The 24,363-nt window shown below is 42.6% G+C and overlaps 1 protein-coding gene across 4 annotated transcripts in view; it reads right to left on the bottom strand.

The window, feature by feature from the left end:
* The window catches only part of LOC126262195 (kelch-like protein 38), a 172,531-nt gene extending 170,687 nt beyond the window's left edge, over positions 1 to 1,844 (bottom strand). For 2 of the 4 annotated variants that reach the window (XR_007546708.1, XM_049958615.1), the window contains exon 1: positions 1,292 to 1,841. Coding sequence is in view for 2 of the 4 variants with exons in the window: in XM_049958615.1 (XP_049814572.1) it covers positions 1,292 to 1,453 (162 nt within the window). In the remaining 2 variants the exon portion in view is untranslated. Of the gene's footprint in view, positions 1 to 1,291 lie in introns of all 4 variants that reach the window. The other 2 variants (XM_049958661.1, XM_049958626.1) reach the window with 2 other exon arrangements.
* Positions 1,845 to 24,363: the final 22,519 nt, after the last annotated feature.

The following is a 24,363-nucleotide window of genomic DNA, read 5'->3' as shown; positions in this document are numbered from 1 at the left end:
ATAAGTCATGGCTGCAAAATACTGACAAATTCTTTACAGACGAATGGAAAAACTGGTCGTAGCTGACCTTGGGGAAGATCAGTTTGGATTTCGTAGAACTGTTGGAACACACGAGGCAATACTGACCTCATGACTTATCTTAGAAGGTAAAGGAAAGGCAAACCTACATTTCTAGCAGATTTAGACTTAGAGAAAACATTTGACAATGTTGACTGGAATACTCCCTTTCAAATTCTGAAGGCGGCGGAAATAAAATACAGGAGGGAAAGGCTATTTACAATTTGTACAGATACCAGATGGAAGCTATAAGAGTCTAGAGGCTGGATAGGGAAGCAGTGGTTGACAAGGGAGTTAGACAGTGTTAGAGCACATCCCCAATGTTATTCAATATATGTATTGAGCAAGCTGCAAAGGAAACAAAAGAAAAACTTAGAGCAGGAATTAAAATCCACGGAAAAGAAATAAAAACTTCGACATTTGCCAATCACACTGTAATTCTGGCAGAGACAGCAAAGGACCTGAAAGAGCAGTTTAATGGGATGGACATTGTCTTGAAAGGAGGAAATAAGATGAGCATCAAGAAAAGCAAAACGAGGATAATGGAATGTAGTCTAACTATATCACGTGATGCTGAGGTAATTAGATTAGGAAATGAGACACTTAAAGAAGTGGATGAGTTTTGATTTTGGGGAGCATAATGACTGATAATGGTCGAAGTAGAGAGGATATAAAATGTAGACTGGCTATGGCAAGGGAGGCGTTTCTGAAGAAGAGAAATCTGTTAACATCGAGTATAGATTTAAATGTCAGGAAGTCTTTTCTGAAAGTATTTGTATGGTGAGTAGCGACGTATAGAAGTAGAGTTTAGACAAGACGGGAATAGAAGCTTTCGAAATGTGATGCTACAGAAGAATACTGAAGATCAGTTGGGAAGACCGGGCAACTAATGAGGAGGTACTGCATAGATTAAGGAAGAAATGGGAATTCGTGGTACAACTTGAGTAGAAGAAGAGATCGGTTGGTAGGACACGTTCTGAGGCATAATGGGGTTCCCAATTTAGTATTAGAGATAAGCGTGTGGGGTAAAAATCTTAGAGGGAGACCAAGGGATGAATACATTAAGGAGATTCAGAAGGATGTACGTTGCAGCAGTTACTCTGCGATGAAGCAGCTTGCGCAGGATAGAGAACTGCATCAAACCAGTCTCTGGACTGCAGACCAAAACATCATCATCGTCAAATTTCACGACATTGTTCTATGAACTGTTTATTATACAGTCGATGAAACTGACCTGCATATCAATAACTCTTTTATCTTTTTCAACAAAACGATGAGTAAACATAGCTTCAAAATATGGACTTCGCATAGCCAATTCTTTTCGCCTGCACTGAAATTCTTGGCCATTTATCCTTAAAACGACGTCCCCGCCATAGTCATCCTGTATCTCCGTCATAGTTGTTCGTAATATGGTGTAGCATTTACTAAACTCTCCTACCGCCGACCACAAAACAACATACTACCACACTTTCAAACTTTTGTCACATGTCATAATACAGATATCAAGAGAATCTGTTCCATTGGTTAGAAAACTTTAATGTATGTTAATCAAACTGTTCCTTTTATGATATCGATAGGCAGGTAAATTCAATAAGGAATTTCAGTCTGCATTTAAACATTCTGAACTCTTTATATATTTCTCCACGTGGCGGTCCAATATTAGCAGGCTATTCGCTTTTTAACTGTTTCAAAAGACTGATAAATAACACACTTAGAACATGAAACCGAATTTCCACAGGCCATGAAAACTAGCACATGTATCCCCTCCATCAACTCTTCTGTAGATGTTTAGCGCCAGCATTCGTGGGGTTACTGGGTTACCGAACGCACCGATAAATTTCTCTGTAAGTGATACGTGATGAACAAGGTTCGCAAGTTTTCTAACACATGCAATGCATATTAAATGGATCCAAGAAACTCCTTGTTACCACTACAGAATGCACGATGAATTTCATTTGAAGCATCGTGATTACTCGATACATGAGAAGTAAATTTTGCGAAATTCACAGACTCAAATTCGATAAGGAAAACAACCCAAAACATTTTCAATGGCGTTAGCTTCCTATGAAACCAGAGACTTTGAGTTTAACAAAAACTATTAAAGAGGGCGTCTATAAAGGAGACTTCTTAGAAAACAGTTGTGTGTACTCCTTTAAAATATTGTTCAAGTGTGTGGGACCATCGCAAAAAGGACTAAGAGAGGATAATGAACACACACAAAGGAGGCCAGCATGATAGGTAACAGGATTCTCTTGCTGTTGGGAGGACGTTAGGTACGGTAAATCTTGATATACCTTAATCGGCAAATGCTTGAAGAGAGATGACAATTATCCAGCAAACGACTATTTAGAAAGATTAAGAAACAGTATTATGTGAATAATCTAGGAATATAACTGTGCTTCATCTCCTGTGTGTTGCTCCTGTAGGGAATGCAAAGACAAGATTAACCATCACGCAACCAAGGGCATTTACAGTCATCCTTCCCACTCTTCAAACGCAAATGAAATGGGAAAAAGTACGAAAATGTGGTACAACATTAAATATCCCAAGCCATACTCTTTACAGTGGATTACAGAATGTGAATGTACACACTGTATTAAATGAATAATGCTGTTACAGCAATAGTCCTGTTGACACTAATATGTCATTGTCATCCCCAGTTCCACTTGTACTCTACAACACTGTGCAATTTGAGAATGTTCACATTAAGAAATCGTTGACAGAGGTGAAAAGGAAAAATAATTGCTAGAGCTAAACTGGAGTTTGAACACCTCTAGTTTAGAGGTGTAGCACTACACAACTGAGCCACTACAGATGTACTCTTTAGGTTGCCTGTATTAGAGGTGGCCGTGGCTGGGTATACCTTATCTACCTGTCTCAAGCTGCCAACCAGGTCGTTCACACATTTGGACCAGTACATGTCGTACAGAGGGAAATACACTTTTCTTATTTTCATGCCATAAAAACACTTGTATGTATATGTATAAGACCATCCTACATCTGTTTCTAAACTTATTTTTTTATAAATGTTTTACTTTCGACGATAGAAGGGAAATTGTTATTTTTCATTTAGCATGATCTTTTTCGATGCAAAGTGTTTGTCAATCGATTTTGAGGAAAGTATTCGCTTATAAGCCTGAAAGGTTTTTCAACCAGTACTGTAGCTTCTTGCCCTCATAATAACCTACTTACCTTTCCACAATTCGTAGCAATCACAGTGAAATGATACTATTTGCAAAAACGTTCACTTGATTTTCTGATCTTCTATTAGAAAAAGGTCGTGGTGTATAGCTTTCAGTCCAGCATGTTCTAAACCACACGTTACTGCGAGTTAAATACAACTAAAACTACACTGGTGTGCAGAACGTACAGGCGAAAGTAACTTTCACGTGATGTGTTACTGCCAAGTAATTTAGTTTGACGAAATTTGGAGCATATAAGGAAAGAGCTGCTAGAGCTTAGCACAGACAGTAACTGAAAGAAATATGCAGTGAAACGAATAGAAATGACACTTTTGTTCAAACACAATAATTACGCTGAAGTCACTACGATTCACGACGGTCGCCTGGCGATTAAAAAAGATAGGACATGGTTCTCAATATGATGGGTGATTACCAATCACCAGGGTTGGCAATACATGCCCCCTTGGCGTGTATTGACACCACCGAGTGTGGCGGTGCTAACGCAAGAGGTGGCCAGTGGCATACTGGTGGCTGGACTGGAACATTGATGCATAGTATTTGTGGCAGCATGTGCACTGTCTTGGCGCGACTGCAGATCAGCGCAGGGCGTGCAGGCAGGAAAGGAAACCTGCTGTGACTCTTGTAGTGGGAGAGAGTCCCCATCAGTGATGCTCACCCTTGTAAGCAGAAGTGTACAGCTTCAGTTTGCCTGCACAAGAGAACGATGGTAGCTAATGGTTACTACTAGTGTAATTGCTCTTCCTAAATAGCATCCAATATCAGCAAACCAGCTGCATCTATACTTGTGGTTACTCATACTTTAGGTACTTGGGATGCACAAGTCTTGTTTCAAAAGAACATCTCGATGTAGTCATAGGGTCAAGCTGTGCACATCAGCTTTGATGCCCTGTAGCCAACTTGCTGCAAATAATAACCTGTAGCTGTTATCCTGCAGTCAAATACTCTCTGCATTGGCTAGAATTGCTAGTTAATAAAATACACACAAATATAAAATAAAAGATAAATGAATAATTTAAGAAGAAGGGTTCTATTCTAACGTCTGTAATTGATGTAGATGACAGAGAATTACGTTGAATAATGTGTAAGGTGGATGAATAAATGGTCAGATTCGCACCTTACATGAGACCTTTACAAATCGCAGTGAGAAGGTGAAGATGACACCTAAGGTAAATCGACAGTTATGAGAACATTTGCCTATCAATATGTAATGCAAAAAGGGATGACAGTCAATCGACGGTAATTAACACACCATTCCTATACAATGCATGTCTTTGAGCGGAAGGTAGAACAGGGAATGCGAGTCGAGTCGCTTTTAGTCTTGAAAAGCCAGCTCCACAACGGCGTAGCGAAACCGCGCTGCGAGAGTTAACGCCAGCAACCACTTAAAGGGGTGGCAGGAAGGAGGACATCGACCCCGGGCCAGGTGATTCAAGCTGGAGGGCCGCCTGTAGCGAGGGCATCGGTAGAAGAGCAGAGAAGAAGCTTTAGAAAACTGTGTTTCGAAATTCCAATGGGATATGAACAAAAGCAAGTGACGCATTTTCGTCCAGCGAGTGTCACACATGGAAAGGTCAATGTACTTTATGCATCTAGAACGGGCAAAAAACGTCCGATTGGCGGAAACTCACTAGGAAGGAGAAAACTACTGAAGCTTTGACGCAGTTTGATAGAAGGGACGTTGCGATTGGTAGAGAGTGTTTCTACAAAATAAGAGGAATGCTCCTATTGGTCGAAAAAAGCCGTGACATGAAAAAGGAACCCAAGTGGAGGGAGGCAGTTCTGCCACGAGTAGGACAAGAGAGAAATTTGGTAGGGGACTCTTCTCTGAATTGGCGTCAAGTGCAGAACGGAGTGCTTAAACCTCCGTACGATGCAGAGAAGAAATTGGTGTGGACACTGCGTTCACAGTAGCTGCACTCCAGCTAAAATTAACTGTAGCAACGTTTAGCTCCAACTGTGGAGAAACGAACCAGCTAAACTAGTTAATTGTTCTTGCGAGAACTGAGAGAGCACTATAATATGCATGCTGCTCCAACCACGCGCGTGTATATCGCCACATAATAAGAATCGGGCTGAGTACATGTTTTCTCACATAACAAGAAATATAGGGAGAGTTTCTGCTGGAAAGTTCAGCAAAGACCAGATTAGTTTTGTAGGAATTTTAGTGGGAGAGAGCAGCCTCACAGACAGCAGCACGTCCCAGCTTAAGGTAAATACCACATGCAGAGACATAAACTTTGTTGGTTCACCAGCTTGCGTCCACTGTAAGCTCGAGCGGCCTTGGGTAATATTGCACTCAAATTTGTCGCTTGACTAACCATCCACCATAGACTTGATTGTCATCCTAAATAGTACCGAACTTTGAACCGGAATCGGACGATTTTCGTATTACTGACCAACATCATAATGTATGTGTAGGAGCAATTTTGTAAAGAAACGTCCAATTAAACTTTCATATTATTGCGCTTAGGATTAATGTAAAGAAACTTCCAATTAAACTTTCATGATATTGTGCTTAAGATTTACATTCTTTCAGAGAGTTAATATTTAACATTGTTGTGTATAAACTTATCCATTGTGTGAAACGCTGTAATTTGGTGAGAAATATTGCGACTTAAAACTTGTCATTTCACCTCACACAGTTGTTCTCAATTCAAGAATAAGCAAGCAAAAACAAAACCCCCACAACCTTACAAATGCTTATTTAAGAAAGGACATCTGAAATAAATGGAAGTGGTCCTACAATGCTCAGTTAAAAAACAGAAAGAAAATACCCATATCAAATGCAGTAAAGTTACATTGAGAGCGTTACGAGAATGGCAGCAAAACCCCCAAACTAAATAGTCATCAGAGACTCACGAAAACTAAGTCCACTTCGTCATCATGAAATATGAAAGAGTCTCCAGTTCAAAACAGTTCAGAGTTCTACATGATGTTTCACAAACTCACATACGCTATACAAAGAATAGAAACCCATACCAGTCTATCCTCAGTTCCTTAACACAACGGAATAAGTTAGAGTCCTATTCTGGAGTATATTCAGACCTCTCCAAATATAACGTTCCTTCAGAAACTAAGGTATGATAGTGACTGTTCATCACCCAGAATCAAACGAACATCTGTCTGACCGAACCAAGCATGTTACCTCAGGTATGTCTGCCTTCTTCAGGAACCCAACATGAAGTGTCCCGAATTGCTCCCTTGAGGTCTTCACTCAAGAAGTCCCAGTTTCCACTTGACTCCAGTAGTGTTCCACCACTGTCCAACTCTCAGTGGCTGAAGCCATCCTCAACAAAAATACATTGTTCTTAAACTCTAAGATGTAAGTCCACTTCCTGGACTAAACTAATACGTTATAACAATATTTAAATAAAGAAACTTCATAAACATTCAGTTGCACTCATAATATTCACAATACCTGTAAGTAAAGGTTTTTCCATTAATAAATAAGACAACAATCTTCTTCAAGTGCGCTTATGTTAAATGACAATAGATTGTCACTAAAAATTGGTTAAATTGTTATTTACAAGCGCTTGACAGAAATGTCCTCTAGCACTTTTTTCAACTGTGGCATCCGCTAACACATTTTATTGATCACTTTTAAAGTAGAACAATTTTTTACTAGTACTTTCAATCAACATTTAAATAAAGTTACTGGCACAATAGTAAACTATTCATTAAACAAAAACACAACTATGAGAAAATATTCGTGCTGCACTCATTTGTTGAGTAAATGTGGTGAATATGATGTCGTGACAAACATTTGCATAACAAACAAGATGTAAAGACATTGCGAATCAATAAATAAAATAGATATAGATATATAACTTTCAAGGATAATAACTATAATGCAATGCTATCATATGAGAAAATGTTTGTTGAAATCACATGGAGCGATTCAAAGTTTTTGATTCAGAGGGTCACTGTGAAAATTTTTATTCACTATGAAATATTAACTACTGGAATTTGGAAAGGGATTCAGATATTATTGTGTCACTGAATATACTTCATTTCTCTGTCATCATAAATATATTCAGATTTTCATTAATATGTAACTGTGATTTATTGTCGAAGTTCGGAGAGCTGTAACTTAGTCATCTGTAAGACTGTCTGACAGTCTCTCATTTCTGGGAGCACATTCTCCACAAAGCCAATGCAAGTGTCGAACATCCAAATTCCCAGCTCTGAGATTTACCCGTTTCTGACGAGAGGCTCAGTGTCCCTGCACCTGACTGGCCATAAATGGTCAACTAGCTGTGCTGACTGCGGGGATCCCATTGCCCTGGACCTGCTAGAGTTTTTCCGTGCAACAATTTGACCTTGTTTCATACCAATTCTAGGCGGTCGATTAGCTTGCCTACATATGCATAACATTACATGCAGCTGCAATCACATCTCCCTCTAAACATCCCTTGCTCATAGCAGTTCGCTACAACTACTACGAAATCATACACAGAGTAGATCCAATGCAATCCTGCTCACTGAAAATACAGCTGTGGTTCCAGGATGTCCCATGGGCATCGCCCCATTACATCTCTGGTCTTTGCCTACACATACTGCCCTATGGCCCCTTACTTCACTGGTAAGGGTGGTTGGTAAAAACTTACACTGTACAGGGTCGTCTGCAACTGGAAACTGAACCAGCATGTTGTTAAGGTTGGTCCATACTGATTTCCATTTCCACGACATGCTGTAAACCTTTCTGAACCTTTTGTAAACAAATCAGGTAGTGCTCCAGCACCAACAGAGATGCACTCAGCTCTCCATACAGGGCATGTTGTACAGCTTCCAGTAATTCTACCACTTCCACCTGAAGATACCCTATCGTATTAGTTAGCGACTTAAAAAGCCTCACAACCGATACCCTTTTATCCAATGAATCCATTTGGATCTGTAAACCGCTTGGTGCCTGTTCACTCTGTCAACTGTTGTCTTTGCACACCCTGTTAGCTCTGTGATCAGTCTCTACAATGTGTGTGTCTTTTTTTGTCCGCAGCTCGTAGTCTTGCGGTAGCGTTCTCCCTTCCCTCAGCCGGGTTCCCGGGTTCGATTAACGGCGGGGTCAGCGATTTTCTCTGCCTCGTGATGACTGGGTGTTGTGTGATGTCCTTAGATTAGTTAGGTTTAAGTAGTTCTAAGTTCTAGGGGACTGATGACCGTAGATGTTAAGTCCCGTAGTGCTCAGAGCCATTTGAACCATTTTTTCGTGTCTTTTTAACACCTCCTACTCCGAGTTTGATGAGTGCGTAATGTGCCATTCTAGTATTGCTTTACTAATATCTTCCAGTTCCCTTATTCTTCTCAAGGTCTCATTCAGTTCTTGGATAACGTTGTCTTCAGCAGACCTGAATAGTGTTTCTCACCAGCATCCATCTATACCCTCTTGAACCATCAAAAGGCTTATGGTGCTACATCTATAGCTTACTGCAGTTGATGATGTAGCTGTTCATAGGACATAAGTAACTGGTGGTACTTCCCCCATATTGCCGGCCAGAGTGGCCGAGTGGTTCTAGGTGCTACAGTATGGAACCGGGCGACCGCTATGGTCGCAGGTTCGAATCCTGCCTCGGGCATGGATGTGTCTGATGTCCTTAGGTTAGTTAGGTTTGAGTAGTTCTAAGTTCTAGGGGACTGATGACCTCAGAAGTTAAGTCCCATAGTGCTCAGAACCATATGAACCATTTTCCCCCGTATTGCTTTCCTCTCTGCTTCCTGTCATAATTTCAGGAATGTTTCCTCCAGCCTCTGTGAATTTACAATGACTGGTGATTATAACTCCCTGCTGCTTGGTAAATAGCACTCCACTTTCCAATTGGTGGTCCTGCAGTGGTCCTACTCCACCTTTGGTCGAAAGTTGTAACAACACAAGGATGTGGGCACCACTAATCCCCATCTCCAGCGTGCTGCAACCTGGGAAAAAGAAACCATTGTTACTTTCCCTCCCTCTTTCGAAAATTCGAATGTACCCCACACAAGTTCTCACCTGAATAGATCACAAACAAAAACACCTTTGAAGGTAACAACACCCCTGACATAAAACTACAATATTTACAGATTCTCCCCATAATCTCTGTAGCAGTAGAATCGCTACGTTACAAGTATACACTGCCCTCTCAACCTCTCTCATAACTTACAACACCAAAATAACCTTATATGCTACTTACACTAAACAAATTTTCGCGATACTCACAATCATTCTTTCTTAATTCCAAGCTCATGTGGTATCTCATGTGTAAATGGCACAAGTTCCTTATGGTTCTCATTCTCCCTATCTTCACTTGCTCTGTTCTTAGTGGTCAGTGCAGACACTTGTGGCAATAATCCAGAGTGCCTTGAAATTGTCGTCCGACTTGAACTATAACCGTTTGAGTTGGCGTTTTTTGCTTGACATTTAGTGGTGACATCATCTCGATCACCTGATAAGGTCCCTTGTACCATGTAATTAACTTCTTGGTCTTCCCTTTTGTGGTATACAGACTCGATAGTGTCATCTATTGTCCTACTCTGTACTCTGGCAACTTTCCCACACGTTTCTCTATCTCTTCGTAATGCTCCAGCTTTGGCGTTTGTCCTCTCTACATGTTTTTACATTCAGCTTAATGTATTTGTAAAATTCTGAAATGGCTCTCAATTCCTCCTGATTTCTGGTTTGACTATATCAAATGACACAGGCATCTTCCTCTCATACACTACCTCATTGGAGAAGGCCCAGTGGTGGTGTGCACTTCGGAATTATATTCTGGTATGACAAATGGTAAGTAAACATCCCAATCATTATGGTGGCTGTTGACATAGTAATTCAGCATTCTAGCAATAGTATGATCTAGACACTCCGTTCTACCATTAGCTTGTTGGTGCAATGGGCTTGTTTTTTTAGTTTTCACACCGATAGTAGGTGACATGCTGCTTCATCAAGTCCAACATGAAATTACTACCTTGGTCCATGATTACCATTTCAAGGACATAAAACTTTAGCAGTCTGTTATTCATCGTGGCCAGCAGCACCATAATCCTTGTTGATTTGGAATGGCAATCATTGATATACAGTGGCGGTCGAAATAATAGAGCCACCTCTATTGACGAGATTAAGAACTAGGATATCTATTAGTTCGCGAAATCGCCACGAGTGCCGTGTTGTCAGTCCCTTGTAGACAACATCAGGGAAGACGTTGCTGCTATCTTTAGTCGTCCGAAAGGAAGCGTTTGAGCTAGACGTGTGAAAAGAGGCATAAAGGTAAGAATCTTATGGGTCAAAATAATAGAGCCGCTTTACACATGTGCCTTTAAATTGATTTTTATGCAGTTGTTTTGTATGTAAATTGACGTGTGGTTTTGTTTACATTCGTCTAGATGGGCAGAGCAAAGCATACCAGTGAAGATGAGCGTATAGTAATGTTCCGGATGTTCAAAAGTGGGATGTCCATGAATAAAATAGCCAATGTCTTGCACGTTTCGCGAAAACGAGTCCAGAACGCCATGAGACGGTCAAAACAAACAAAGCCGCAGGTGGAGAACAGGGGGCGACCTCGTGTAACTACTCCTCGCGTAGACAGACTCATCACTAGGGAAGTGAAGAAAGACCCATTTTTGTCAACACCACGACTGAAAGCCATTTTGTTTAGCGACGAACATGATGTTCAACCATCAACCTCAACGATTCAAAGACGACTGAGATCTGCAAAATTGAATGGGCGCATTGCAAGAAAGAAGCCACATGTTTCACAAGCTAATGTTCGGAAAAGGTTAGCCTTTGCCCGGAGAAATGAACAAAAACCTAATACTTGGTGGAGGAACATCCTTTGGTCCGATGAATCCAAGTTTAATAGGTTTGCCTCAGACGGAAAAGTCTATGTGCGCCGCCCACCAAACCAGGAATTTAATCCCAAGTACACTTTAAAAACTGTGAAATACGGTGGCGGAAGTGTTATGGTATGGGGATGTTTTTCGTGGTACGGCATTGGTCCAATACACCGTATCAACGGCATAATGAACGCAGAAATGTACAAAGACATCTTGGCAAATGTGATGCTGCCTTATGCTGAAGAGGAAATGCCGCTGAAATGGAAATTTCAGCACGATAACGATCCAAAGCATACTGCAAGGATCATAAGGCAGTTTGTTCAAGAGCACAATATCGAAGTATTAGAGTGGCCACCTCAGTCCCCTGACGCATCACCCATTGAGAACTTATGGGAGATCTTAGACAAGAGAATTGACCGCTCAAAAGCTACATCTTCAGAAAAACTGTGGGAAGAAATCCAGAGAGCCTGGTATGCGATCAGTAGTGACGAATGCAGGCGTTTAGTAGACTCTATGGGTAAGAGGTGCAGGGCAATCCTCAAAAATAAGGGTTACCCCACGAAGTACTAATGCAGTCCTATGCAAAAAAGACTGTTCCTGTACGTTTCATAAGACTGAGATCAAGTACAATATATTTGTTTCAATTGGCTCTATTTTTTTGACCCTGTGGTCTGGTATTCTTTTGAATATTATTGATTATTACTGATTATTTTGTGTTGTGTTATCTATATAACTGACTATAGTACAATGTGACTCGGTTGTAATGGTTTCCATCATAGTTCAAACATGTCTAGTAATAAATGTGCACTTTATTCCAAACCTTTGCCAGGTGGCTCTATTATTTTGACCGCCACTGTATATCATGAGAAACGATGAATAGTAGAACGTAACTGTTTCCACTGGCGTCTGGCTAAACGGTTCCGAAATATCTATTCCTATCATCAGAAAAGGTTTCATTGCTTCTGATAACCTCTGTAGCAGTACTTACTGCTGCTCAGATCTGGTCCTGTGCACATGGTACATAAATCTTTATGTACTGATGTAAGTTCCTTTTCGTTATACTCCACCATTAACATTCTGCCTCTCTTTGATTTGTTGCACTATGACCCTCATGCCCAGATAGCACGTGGTCATGTGTTTCCTTCAATACTTCTTCTGTTAGCTAGGCAGGTAAAATTATGTTCTGCTTCAACCTCACTGATATACAAAGCAATCCACCATGCACAATGTACTGCATCTGTACTGTAAACAGCTTACAGTCCACCTCAGCAGCTTGTGCCCTCTACCCCACTACAAGTGCTCATACTAACATAACCTTCTTGCTCAATCTGTTTGCATTTCCTTGCCACACTACAAAAATGTCATCTACGTGTCTGTAGAACACCTTGGGTTTATGGTGGGCAGTGTTCAGTGCCACATCTTCAAAGTGCTCCATGTACAAGTTGGCAATACCTGGGGCCAGGGGGGAACCCATGGCAACATCATCTATTTGTTCCAGGCGGACCTCAACAGGAGGAGAAAGCCAGCAGTATTAAGACCATCATCAACCTGACAGAGAGAGCACTGAATGAGCCAACAATCTCTGTGCTGTCAAAAGGCCTGAACGTTGCTCCAACTCCAAGAATGTTACCAAAACGTGACATCATCAGCAACATCGAGCAAGCCTTTGGTGGACTCCCGCTGAGAGCAGCCAAGGAAATGAGGAGGGAGACCAGCAGGGTAGTCGAGAAAGCAAGAATGCCAAAGAACAACATTATGGCAGAAGAGTGCAAGGCACTGTTGAACCTTCTAGATGACAAGGATATAGTGGTCTTAGCAGCAGACAAAGGGAATGCGACAGTCCTACTGAAGTCAGAAGATTACTGGCAGAATATCGACACCTTACTACAAGATCCAGCATACAAAGAAGGGGGGAAAGACACTACTGCTTCTGTTATTCAATAGACCATCGATCTTCTCAACAGCTCAGGACTTGACAGAAACACCATCAGGAAGCTTTACCCTCAGGCACCGGCTCCACTGCGACTCTATGGCATCCCGAAGATCGATTTGGAGAATGTCCCACTACGTCCTATATTGGACACCATAAATTCTCTGACATATTGTGTAGCCAAGCACCTAGCACAGCTGTTAAAACCACTTGTGGGTTCACTGCCCTCACCATGTCAAGAGCTCGACCGAATTCGTTAAGACACTCCAAGGGTTACGCCTGGACGAGAAGGATCAACTAATCAACTTTGATGTCACTTCTCTTTTCACCCAGGTGCCGCTGGATGATTCCTTAGCTCTGCTCGAAGATCACTTCGATGAGGACACACTCAGACTCTTTTGTCTCATGTTAACCACAACATACTTAAAATGTGGTGGGAAATTCTATGAACAAACAGATGGTGTTGTCATGGGTTCCCCCTGGCCCCAGGTATTGCCAACTTGTACATAGAGCACTTTGAAGATGTGGTACTGAACACTGCCCACCATAAACCCAAGGGTTTCTACAGACATGTAGACGACACTTTTGTTGTGTGGCCTCATGGCAAGGAAAAAACTGCAGGAGTTCCTATGCCATCTCAGTGGCATTCATGATAGCATCAAATTCACCATGGAGGTAGAAGAAAATGACTGTCTTCCCCTCTTGGATATTTTGATCAATAAAAATCCGGGCAGTACGTTGTGACACTCGGTCTACAGTAAGAAGACGCACATGGACTTATATCTTAATGCTCGGAGCTGCCACCATCCAGTACAACGTAAGTCAGTACTGAACACCTTAGTACAAAGAGCCAGGTCGATCTGTGACAGCGAGAGTTTGCTGCGTGAGTTAGCACATCTGCAGGAAACCTTTCGAAAGAACGGCTACACCGAGACACAAATAAGATACGCCTTGCGTGCAGACAAGAGGCGGGAGGAGAAACCAGAAGCAGACGAAGCAAAACGTGTGGCGTTTCTGCTGTTTGCTGGACCGCCGACAGCCAAGATCGCAAGAATATTAAAGAAGCATGAAATAACGACCATCTTTCGTGCACCGAATAAGGTCAAAGATATACTTGGCTCCACTAAAGACCAGCTGGGGTTGCAGACGCAGGTCATTTACAGTATTGAGTGCGAATGTGGGATGGAATATATCGGGCAGACACAACGATGTATCTCCCAGCACTGTACTGAACACATCAGGAACATACGACTAGGACAGACAAACAAGTCCGCGGTAGCAGAACCTAGCATTATGGAGGGACACACATTCGAATTCGAAAAAAACTGTGCAGCTTCAACGGCTTCTGGGACTCAATCTTCAAAGAGGCAGTGGAGATACATCTGCACAACAACTTAGTGAACAAGGATAGCGGTTTTCAGCTCAGTGCAATGTGGAATCCCACAATTCGCATACAGATTGGATAGCCACCGGGTCTCGACGCCGGGCCGCTTCGCCCCCCTCCCCCAACCACCACCACCACCATCGACGCGGTACCCCCTTCCGGAGAAAGTGGACGGCAGCCAAGCAGCTGAATAGATAGCAGAACACAGCATTCCAACACTTGGCCAGAAGATGATGGATACAAAACTCATCGCAACGTAGCGTCAAGACAACACCACCACTCGGCTGATAACCCGAGAAGAATTCATCACTCGTGGGTTAATTGTGTTACACGCTTATAGGAAGTTTCCTTTTACTGTCGCATTCGGGAGGACGACGGTTCAATCCCGTCTCCGGCCATCCTGATTTAGGTTTTCCGTGATTTCCCTAAATCGCTTCAGGCAAATGCCGGGATGGTTCCTTTGAAAGGGCACGGCCGATTTCTTTCCCCGTCCTTCCCTCACCCGAGCTTGCGCTCCGTCTCTAATGACCTCGTTGTCGACGGGACGTTAAACACTAATTTCCTCCTCCTCCTTTTACTGTGCCAATGAACTCGACAACTCAAGGTTGCACAATTCAGGTGTTGTCCTCTACTTTTGCCTCGAAGGTTTACCTGAAGTCGTAGTGTCGAACAACGGCTCTCAACTCACGTCAAATGAATTTGAAACATTCTGTGAACGCAATGGCACAAGCATCTAACTAGTGCACCGTTCCATCCACTGTCAAACGGCGGAGCGGAACGTTTTGTCAGAACCTTCAAGCAGCAGATGTCTAAACTTCGCACCACACACACCAGGGATCACATTGCACCTGTTTCTCGCCTCCTATCGTTCGCATCCACGAGATGGACCATCGTCGGCAGAACTGCTTCACGGCCGCCGCCCTTGGACACTGCTCCATCTGCTCCGTCCTCCTCAGCATCCGGCGCCGAAGGAAGCCGCAAGTATCGCTTCGCGCCGCGTGACATTGTCTTTTACAGGGTTTTTAGCGGCAACAGACGGTGGGCGCGAGGCGAGATCCTTCCTCGACTTGGCGTAAACATGTACCCCATTTTAGGCCCAGACGGACTACAGCGCCGACATCACAATCAAATTCGCCACTGTCATGTGCACGGTGATCCGTCTGTGTCTCTTCTTCCAGATTCACGGATTCCGAGGGCAGCGTGGCCACAGCAGACGCCAAAGGGTGTCATCACGACACTGCGGAACGACCCCATGGAGACGGAGTCTTCGCCGCCTCCACCTTCTCTCGTCCTAATGAGGAGATGGACCCGCCCTCGCACTAGCAGCCGACGCCTTCGACATCTTGCTATGGGCCTCAGAAGGATGATGCGTACCCTTCTGGTCGTTTGCTGGGAGACGTTTCCGCCAGAGTGAAGGCCGCTTGGCGGGGTACGACCGGAAGCCTGACGTCCCCTGCAGCCACAGCTTCCAGTTCAGCGCAGCACCCACACTCCTCCTTCCCCGCCTTTTTCGCTCGCGCTACACGAGGATGGTCCGTCGCTTTGGTGGGGAGGAATGTTCCGGCGTAACATTAAGCGCCGACGCGTCGGTCAAGAACATCAGAGCAGAGAGGACTGTGAGACGGCGTCAGCCAGTAGTACGCTGACTGACATCTCTCTAGGACGACATCGAGACAGCAGCGGCATCTAGGCGAAGAGAATAAAAGTGACTCGCCGCCTGGCAGCGGCCAGCGGAAGACGAGCCGTTCTACGAATGCTACAGCAGTCACTTAGGATCTGTATTGTTTCACCTGTGTTACGAATAGTATATACTGAAGAGACGTCTTATCTGCCTGTCGCCCATTGCTTGCGACACTTCTGTCTTTTACAAAGTTAAGTATTGTAATCATTTCCTTTTGAAATAAAGTTTATTAATATGATTTGCTTGAATTGTTGTCTAGTGATCCGAGGAAGCAGGTTGCCTAGGCACTCTATGTTAGACGAGTGTGCAGAAAACAACAGAAACGAGCTTTTTTTGGACGTCAATAGTGACGACGTAATCTGTGCGACATAACGCAGAATCGGCATTGAAGAGCGAGACAATTTGGATCAGAGCTGTCTTGATGGCCTCGTCGATAATATGCTACGACAGATCCATGCCTGCATTCGCACAAGAAGGTGTTCCACCACGCACTGACGTTGTTCAGGAGTGCCGCGAAGAATATTTTGTCGTTACCCAAATATTTTTGTTATTTGGTGACTTTGACACATTGGAAATCGGTATACAAACATGTTTCATAGCCAATTTTTGTTTTATGTGCCATGAATTTCGAAATAAAGGGGTGACGCAAAGGTTTTGTTATTTATGTATTTATTGTAATACTTACAAAATAGAAATTAGAATCTAAAATGTAATTCAGTTTCATGATTATGAGCAGCGAAAAACTGATGTGAGGTGGCCTCACAGTATTCCAGCTCCCGTGCAGATAGTTTAGAGTTTGATGTTGAGGCTACAGATCAACAAGAGTTCATGAGGAACGTGATTTTACTTCGTGCGAAATGTCAGCTGCACATTTCAGAAGACTGTGAAATTTTACTGTGTGTGTTCAGTTTCCTAAACTTGCAAAATTTCACGTAATACTCGTCGGACCTAGCCCAAATTCTGGTACATAGTCATTTAGAATGTATTATCGAGATACCGAAGAATTTAATTAACGGAAGGATGTCAAAAAAATTTTACTGCTTAGGGGGCTGCGTGAAGCCACTTGTTTAGAAAATGGTTCAAATGGTTCTGAGCATTATGGGACTTAACAGCGGAGGTCATCAGTCCCCTAGAACTTAGAACTACTTAAACCTAACTAACCTAAGGACATCACACACATCCATGCCCGAGGCAGGATTCGAACCTGCGACCGTAGCGGTCGCGCGATTCCAGACTGAAGCGCCTAGAACCGCTCGACCACCCGGCCGGCTACTTGTTTAGAAGCGCCGTGCTAATTTTGTGCTTGCATGACGTTGGTAAGCGGATTTCCGTTACTAGAGTTTGCTTCAGCTTTAAGCGTTGACTGCTTTACACAGCTTAAGACATTAAAACTCACGCGACGAGACAGCCAGTGATAAGCAGTGGGTGTAATGCCCTGGCGGGCGACCTGCGCTTGCCAGACGCAAAACACGAAGCCAGGGTCCATAAAATCTGACGGTAGCTGGGCTATTGCGTAGCTCGTGCAGAACAAACAGCGAGTTGTAGGTGGGAAACGTGACAGTTGACGGAATCGCAATGAACAGCCGTGTCTGAACCAGCAGTTACGTCACAGGCTCGCCGCATTGACTGGGAACAGTTGAGTGTCGTGGCAGGGCGCCTCACACGAGCAGCTTGGCACGGAGTGGTCCCTTTCGAAAGGTGAGCTGCTGTCGGCAGCAATGGTGGCGGAGAAGTTTTACTCCTGGGGGAGTCTGCCTGTTTCGCTGTAGATTATGTGCAATACTACAGTTTTTCTCTCTTCTGGCGTAACGGGACACGAACGACATTTCCCCACTGCTGTTGCGAATACCGTCTTTAAAGCAAACTATTACCCACGAAGTCGTTGAACGTGGGATCAACTCTAAAGAGAAAAATTGGCCAGGCGCGAGTAGGATTGGCGCTGTCAGGGTTCCGTAGCCGCTTAATTATGTATATAGCAGTTCATCGATTCTGGGAATTGAGAATCTCCAGATTTTTACTTGTATCGACATTGATACTAGCAAGATATTGGTCCTGGGAGTTCCAAAAGTTTCGAGAGTGCTTTATTTCTAAATTTGAAGTCGGATAACAAATGACGAAAGAAATATTTTTGTGTGTTAGTTACACATTAACAATTTTCGGATTTTTTCCTTTATTTGTGCTGTGACACCTTGTTTCTTACCAAACTTCATCAACGGGAAGCTCTCTGTAGGTTTCGGTGAGTGAGTTTGAGAGTATCCAAATATGTGACATAAACGGCCGTATCTTTTGATTGCAATGACTTGCATGCTTAAGTTTTTTCCGCCGCCAAGGGACCATAGACCTTAGTACGCAATATAAATTTTAACTTGATACGTCTACCCGTTCATGAGAAAAAGGGATCTTAGACGGACAGAGAGTTACATATCACAGGCCTATCACAAAAAAAAACTTCATGTGATATATTTACAAGTTAATTATTTTCGGATTTTTTTCCTTTAACTTTACTGTGAAAGCTTTCTGCTTACCAAATTTCTTGTTTCTAGGTCAACAGTTCAGATGAGTGAGTTGGTGAGTGTCGAAATATGTGACGTAAATAGCTGTACCTTTGGACTGCATTGACTAAGACGCTTAGACGTACTGCACTTGCAAGAAACTGTAGAACTGAGTATGTGACATAAATTTCAGTTCGATGCGTCTACCTATTCCTGAGAAAAAAGGGGCTTAACAGACGGACAGACAGACAATCGGACAACAATGGCAAAAAATTTTTTCTTGTGATATAGTTATAAATTAACAATTTTCGGATTTTTTTATCTTTACTGTGAAAGCTTGCTGCTTGCCAAATTTCATGATTCTAGGTCAACGGAAGCACCTTATAGGTTTTGATGAGTGAGTTTGCGAGTCTCAAAATTTGCGACGTAAATGGCCGTACCTGTTCTTTTTTCTTAGAAACTTCATTTTCTTACATCGCCAAGGGACCGTAACCTTAGTATGTGGCGTAAATTTCAACTCGATACGTCTATCCGTTCCTGAGAAAAAGGACTTTTAACAGACGAACAGACAGACAGATGGACTATAAAGTGATCTTATAAGGGTTCCATTTTTACCGCGTGAGGCGCGGAACCCTAAAAACGATCAAGAGATCCTACGAATGAAGAAAATGAGAAGATTCTAGTATCTTATTCACTCCTTTCGGCATATCCTACGTGTCCACAGCATTCATAGCGAAATTTATTGGTCTTGAAGACAGGAACTTTTCGGCACTTCATTTACAAAGTGATCAGCAGCTGTTCGTGAAATACAACGTATATCAATATTTTCTTCAAATCTCACTTAAATTTTTGTTAATTACCCTGGCATCCAATTTGTTCACTAGCGACTCTTCTCACGAAAACTCACTGTGTAATCTATAGGGAGTCGTGTTGTCGTTACACTCAAACATCAAACCAAAATGTGGACGGACAAGCCATGGAGGACAAAGGACATGGTACCTAAGAATGATCCACCTGTTCACTACGGTAACAATTCTGCTCTTTTTCCTACCAGAACCTTGAAAGAAAGGTGCACATCAAAAACTGAACGGTTTTATAAAACAGGGAATCCACCCACAATACAAAAAGGTATGTAAGTAAATGTGTATGTTCCACATCTCCTACTAAACCACCGGACAGTTTTCAACCAAACTTGGTACACATTTCCCTTACTTTCAGGCATCAATTTCTATGGGATAAGAACCACCCGCCATTCATAGTTCAGAAGATATGACGTCATGAACAATGAGATGCGTGAAAAATCGCCGCATCATGCATGACATTTAAATTTATTACTTCAGTGATACTAACTCTATCCACAAAATATTTCGCAGACAGCATCCACATATTCCGTCGAACGTACCTGTACAAATATATCGTTGTACGACACATAGTTCAAGAGATATGACGCATCATGCATGAAGTTTTAATATGCTTATTCTTTATTACTAAGACTCTTCTGCAATAGAATAACTTAAGGAAAACGCTGACACCTGGCAGCGTTTTTGAGAGCTTTGAGCTGCGAAGACTATACTGTTGCAGGTGAAAACAATAGACTTCTATGTTACTATGAAGAGCCGTTACCACGGACATGTTTAAAAAATCGCTTTGTTGACACGCGAAACAGCTGCGCCCAACGTACACACACCGAGTCTAATGCATAATTGAACTCTTTGTGACCTTCTGGCTACAGCTCTGTACATTAATTTTTACTGTTTCTTACAAGGAAACCTCCCCATCGCACCCCCCTCAGATTTAGTTACAAGTTGGCACAGTGGATAGGCCTTGAAAAACTGAACACAGATCAATCGAGAAGACAGGAAGAAGTTGTGTGAAACTAGGAAAAAAATAAGCAAAATATCCAAACTGAATAGTCCATGCGCAACATATACAACATTAAGGATAATATGAACTCAGGAGCGCCGTAGTCCCATGATCAGCGTGAGCAGCTGCAGACTGAGAGGTACTTGGTTCAAATCTTCCCTCGAGTAAAGGGTTTAATTTTTTTATTTTCAGACAATTATTATCTGTCCGTCCGTCCGTCCGATTCGAGGTAACTGTTTATGTGATAGTGTGTCAATTATCAAAGTTCAGGCACTCACACATAATCAACTTCGCTCTCCAAAATTCCAGGACATGTTCAGATTTGCTTGGACATATGCAGGATTTGACGGTCTACACACGGAAAAATTTGAAAACGTTAAAAACATATGTTTTGACAGAGTACAGGGAAAACTGTGCGACTGTGAAACTGTTGCATTCATTTGTTGCAGTTTATGTGACAAACTCTTATCTTTTCATCACTTTTTTGGGAGTGATTATCACATCCACAAGAAAACCTAAATCGGGCAAGGCAGAAGAATCTTTTTACCCATTCGCCAAGTGTACAAGTTAGGTGGGTCGACAACATATTCCTGTCATGTGACGCACATGCCGTCACCAGTGTCGTATAGAATATATCAGACGTGTTTTCCTGTGGAAGAATCGGTTGACCTATGACCTTGCGATCAAATGTTTTAGGTTCCCATTGGAGAGGCACGTCCTTTCGTCTACTAATCGCACGGTTTTGCGGCTGCGGTAGCAAAACACAGACAGTAAACTTACTACAGTGAACAGCGACGTCAATGAACGAACAGACAAATCATAACTTTGCGAAAAATAATGAAAGTAAACTTTTCACTCGAGGGAAGACTTGAATCAAGGACCGCTCGTTCTGCAGCTACTCACGCTAACCGCAGGACCACGGCGCTCCTAAGCTCGCACTATCCTTGACGTTGCCTATCTTGCGCATGGACTACTCAGTTTGTATATTTTGCTAATTTTTTTCATAGTTCCACACAAGTTCTTCCTGTTTTCTCGATTCATCTGTGTTCAGTTTTTCAAGGCCTATCCACTGTGCCAACTTATAACTAAATGTGAGGGCGGTGCGATGGGGAGGTTCCCTTGTTAGCTGCAACAGAAATATTTTTCCTCACTGAAAATCTCATGTAGATATTTGTGAATCTTCAATCTTTTCATCATACGTAAGTGCTGCCATCTGTTGGGCAACCAATATAAAAATATTAACAAATGAATGTAGACTGCACAACAGCTTACGAAATAGTTTGTTAGTTATATTTCACTGTATTATAACTGAATATTATTATTTTGATTTTGTACGATAGTTATTGAATTATCAGTTTATTTATTAAAACAGTGAATATTTCAAAATTAATTACTTTAGCCATAAAAAGAATCCAAGTGTGCCAAATGTAATTTGAAAATGGGAACAGATATTTGTAAGAATGTTGCATTTAAAATCAATAAAAAATTCATCTAAGAGCGTTAGAGCGAAACGAAATACTTTCTTTCCTCCAGAAAAATTTAGGTCTGAAAGGTTTAAAAGATGTCTTCACGAATACGTGGAAATGAAATTTTTTCGGTATTGCACTACAAACAGCGCATATTTTGTTTTCTTTTGTAATAGAAAACTGAGAAAATACACTGGTGCCAGAAATTAAAGCAACAAACCGTCATTTCACCGTCCAGTGTCTAATTCGCGATATAATCATACAAACTGTCCGTACGATCTTGTTCTGCACGGAAGATGGCATTCCAGTCAACGGACAACCATGCCAACGATGGCGTCAGGGCACCAATAAAACGAGGTAGTGTCTGCACAATCACAGACGGTGCAGTGTGGCACAGAGAAAATGTGTACCAGACTCTCTGCAGTGGAGGGCCATAGAAAGAACGGATGCAGGATGGTCGCAAACTGATATGGCCCGGTGGCTTAGGGTGAACCGTCCTGTTTTTTATCGAAGTGGCGATAATTTATAGAGACCGAAACTGTATCCCGAAGACCAGGGCAGGGCCGACTACGTGTGACTTCAGAAGAGAGGACTGTCATTTGGCTGTAAGGGCACGACGGTACTGCATTAGTAACGCACAGCAACTGGCATGTGCGTTCGTAGAATACACTGGACGTGTTGTATCGAGGCAAACGGTGTGCACAAGGCTTTTGCAGAGTGGCCTTTTTTTGTCGGAGATCTGCTGTATGTCTACCACTGACGCGTCTTCATAGAAGGAAACGTCTAGAGTGGAGTCATCAATTTGCCACCTGGGCGGTCGAACACTGGGCCAATGTTCTTTTCACTGATGAGTCCAGATTAAGTCTGGAGAGTGATTCTCGATGGATTCGCATCTGGAGGGAACGTGGAACACGATTTCGGGTCCCAAGCATAGTGGAAAGAGGCCGATATCGAGGAGGATCCCTAATGATGTGGGTAGGGATTATGTTTACCACTCGAACCCCTATTGATGAAATTGTACGGGTGAATCGACAAGGTTTAACTACTGTCAGGTACCGTGACGATATCTTAGAACCTCATTTGCGGTTGTTGTGAGGTGCTGTGGACCCAGGCTTCGTATTGACGGACGATAATGCACGACCTCATAGAGCACGGATGGTTGATGTTTTCTTGGAAACGGAAGATATTGCACACATGGCATAGCCTGCTCGCTCTCCCTATTTGAATTCCATAGAGAATATCTGGGATGCACTAGGGAGACTGCTTGCATCACGTCAGCATCCACCAAGCACTCTCCTCGACTGCGAGCAGCTCTGCAGGAAGCATGAGCTGTATTGCCTCAACATGAGACTGATGACGTCATTCACAGCATTACCCATCGTTGTTAGACCTGTATTGCTGCCATAGGGGATCACACCCTGAACACATTAACTAGTTGTCAGAATGTGTGTGCAAATCAGTTAAATTGGAAAAAACTAACATTTTAGTCTACCGTTATGTATGTTGCCGTTGTTTGCGTTTGGAATTCTTTGCATTGTTTCTACTTTACTTTCACCTGTTTATATTGATTTGGCCCAAAATAAAAACAACCTTACAAAATTTCCGTTTGTTGTTTTAATTTTGGACACCAGTGTAAGCACCGGGTAATGCCGGGTTTGTCAGCTAGTTGAGGTATAAAGGTTGTTACATATGTAGTGTCATGGAATAGTAAAGAGTTGGAAACGTGGAATATTGTCAAAGTTTCGTTGCCTATGCCGAGAGCCAGAGGCAGTAGGTTAGCCAAGAGGTAACAGAATTGCACATGTATCGGAATTTGTCATCACGCAGGGGAAGTGACCTGGTTACACACAACAGGCGAGAGAGGATTGTTTAGCACACGGGTTTGTGTTGGACAGAGACTTTCGTAGAGTGTAAGACAGGTAGAGAGTCAGCTGTACTGCATTTCATAACTTCGCTTAAGACTGCCGTAACAACATGTAATTCTGTCACGTGAACACCTAAGGGGCGAGTACGACAGATAAATTAGCAGTATAAGTGGAACGAATGCGTTCATTACAAACGAACATGACGTCAGGACGTCGCTCGTGCTTCCTTTAAATACGCCAGCTTTGATAGCAACAAGGCATTCACAGTTAGATGTGTGCTGGGTCGCTGCGTAGCACTCAGCTCGGTGATCGACATGTTAATCTTTATTAAGGAGATGTTGCAGTAAGGGCGGCCCATCCAGCAGCAGACATGAGGGGACAGTACCAGCTCTGGTCCTCTAGGAGAACTTTCTCGTTCCTTATCTAACCCGACCACCGAATTTTTAACATCCTACTACAGGACCACCTCTGAAATGCTTCGTTTCTTTTCTTTTCTGGTTTTCTGACAGTCCATAATTCACTACAATACAGTGCTGTGCACCATATATACATTCTCAGAAATTTCTCTCTCAGATTAAGGCCTATGTTTGATAATAGCAGACATCTCTTGTCCATAACGTCC

The sequence above is a fragment of the Schistocerca nitens genome, chromosome 1 (genome assembly GCF_023898315.1).
Source record: "Schistocerca nitens isolate TAMUIC-IGC-003100 chromosome 1, iqSchNite1.1, whole genome shotgun sequence".
Lineage (NCBI taxonomy): Eukaryota > Metazoa > Arthropoda > Insecta > Orthoptera > Acrididae > Schistocerca > Schistocerca nitens.
The sequence above is the reverse complement of the archived record's forward strand: the minus strand, read 5'-3'. Positions and strand labels throughout refer to the sequence as shown.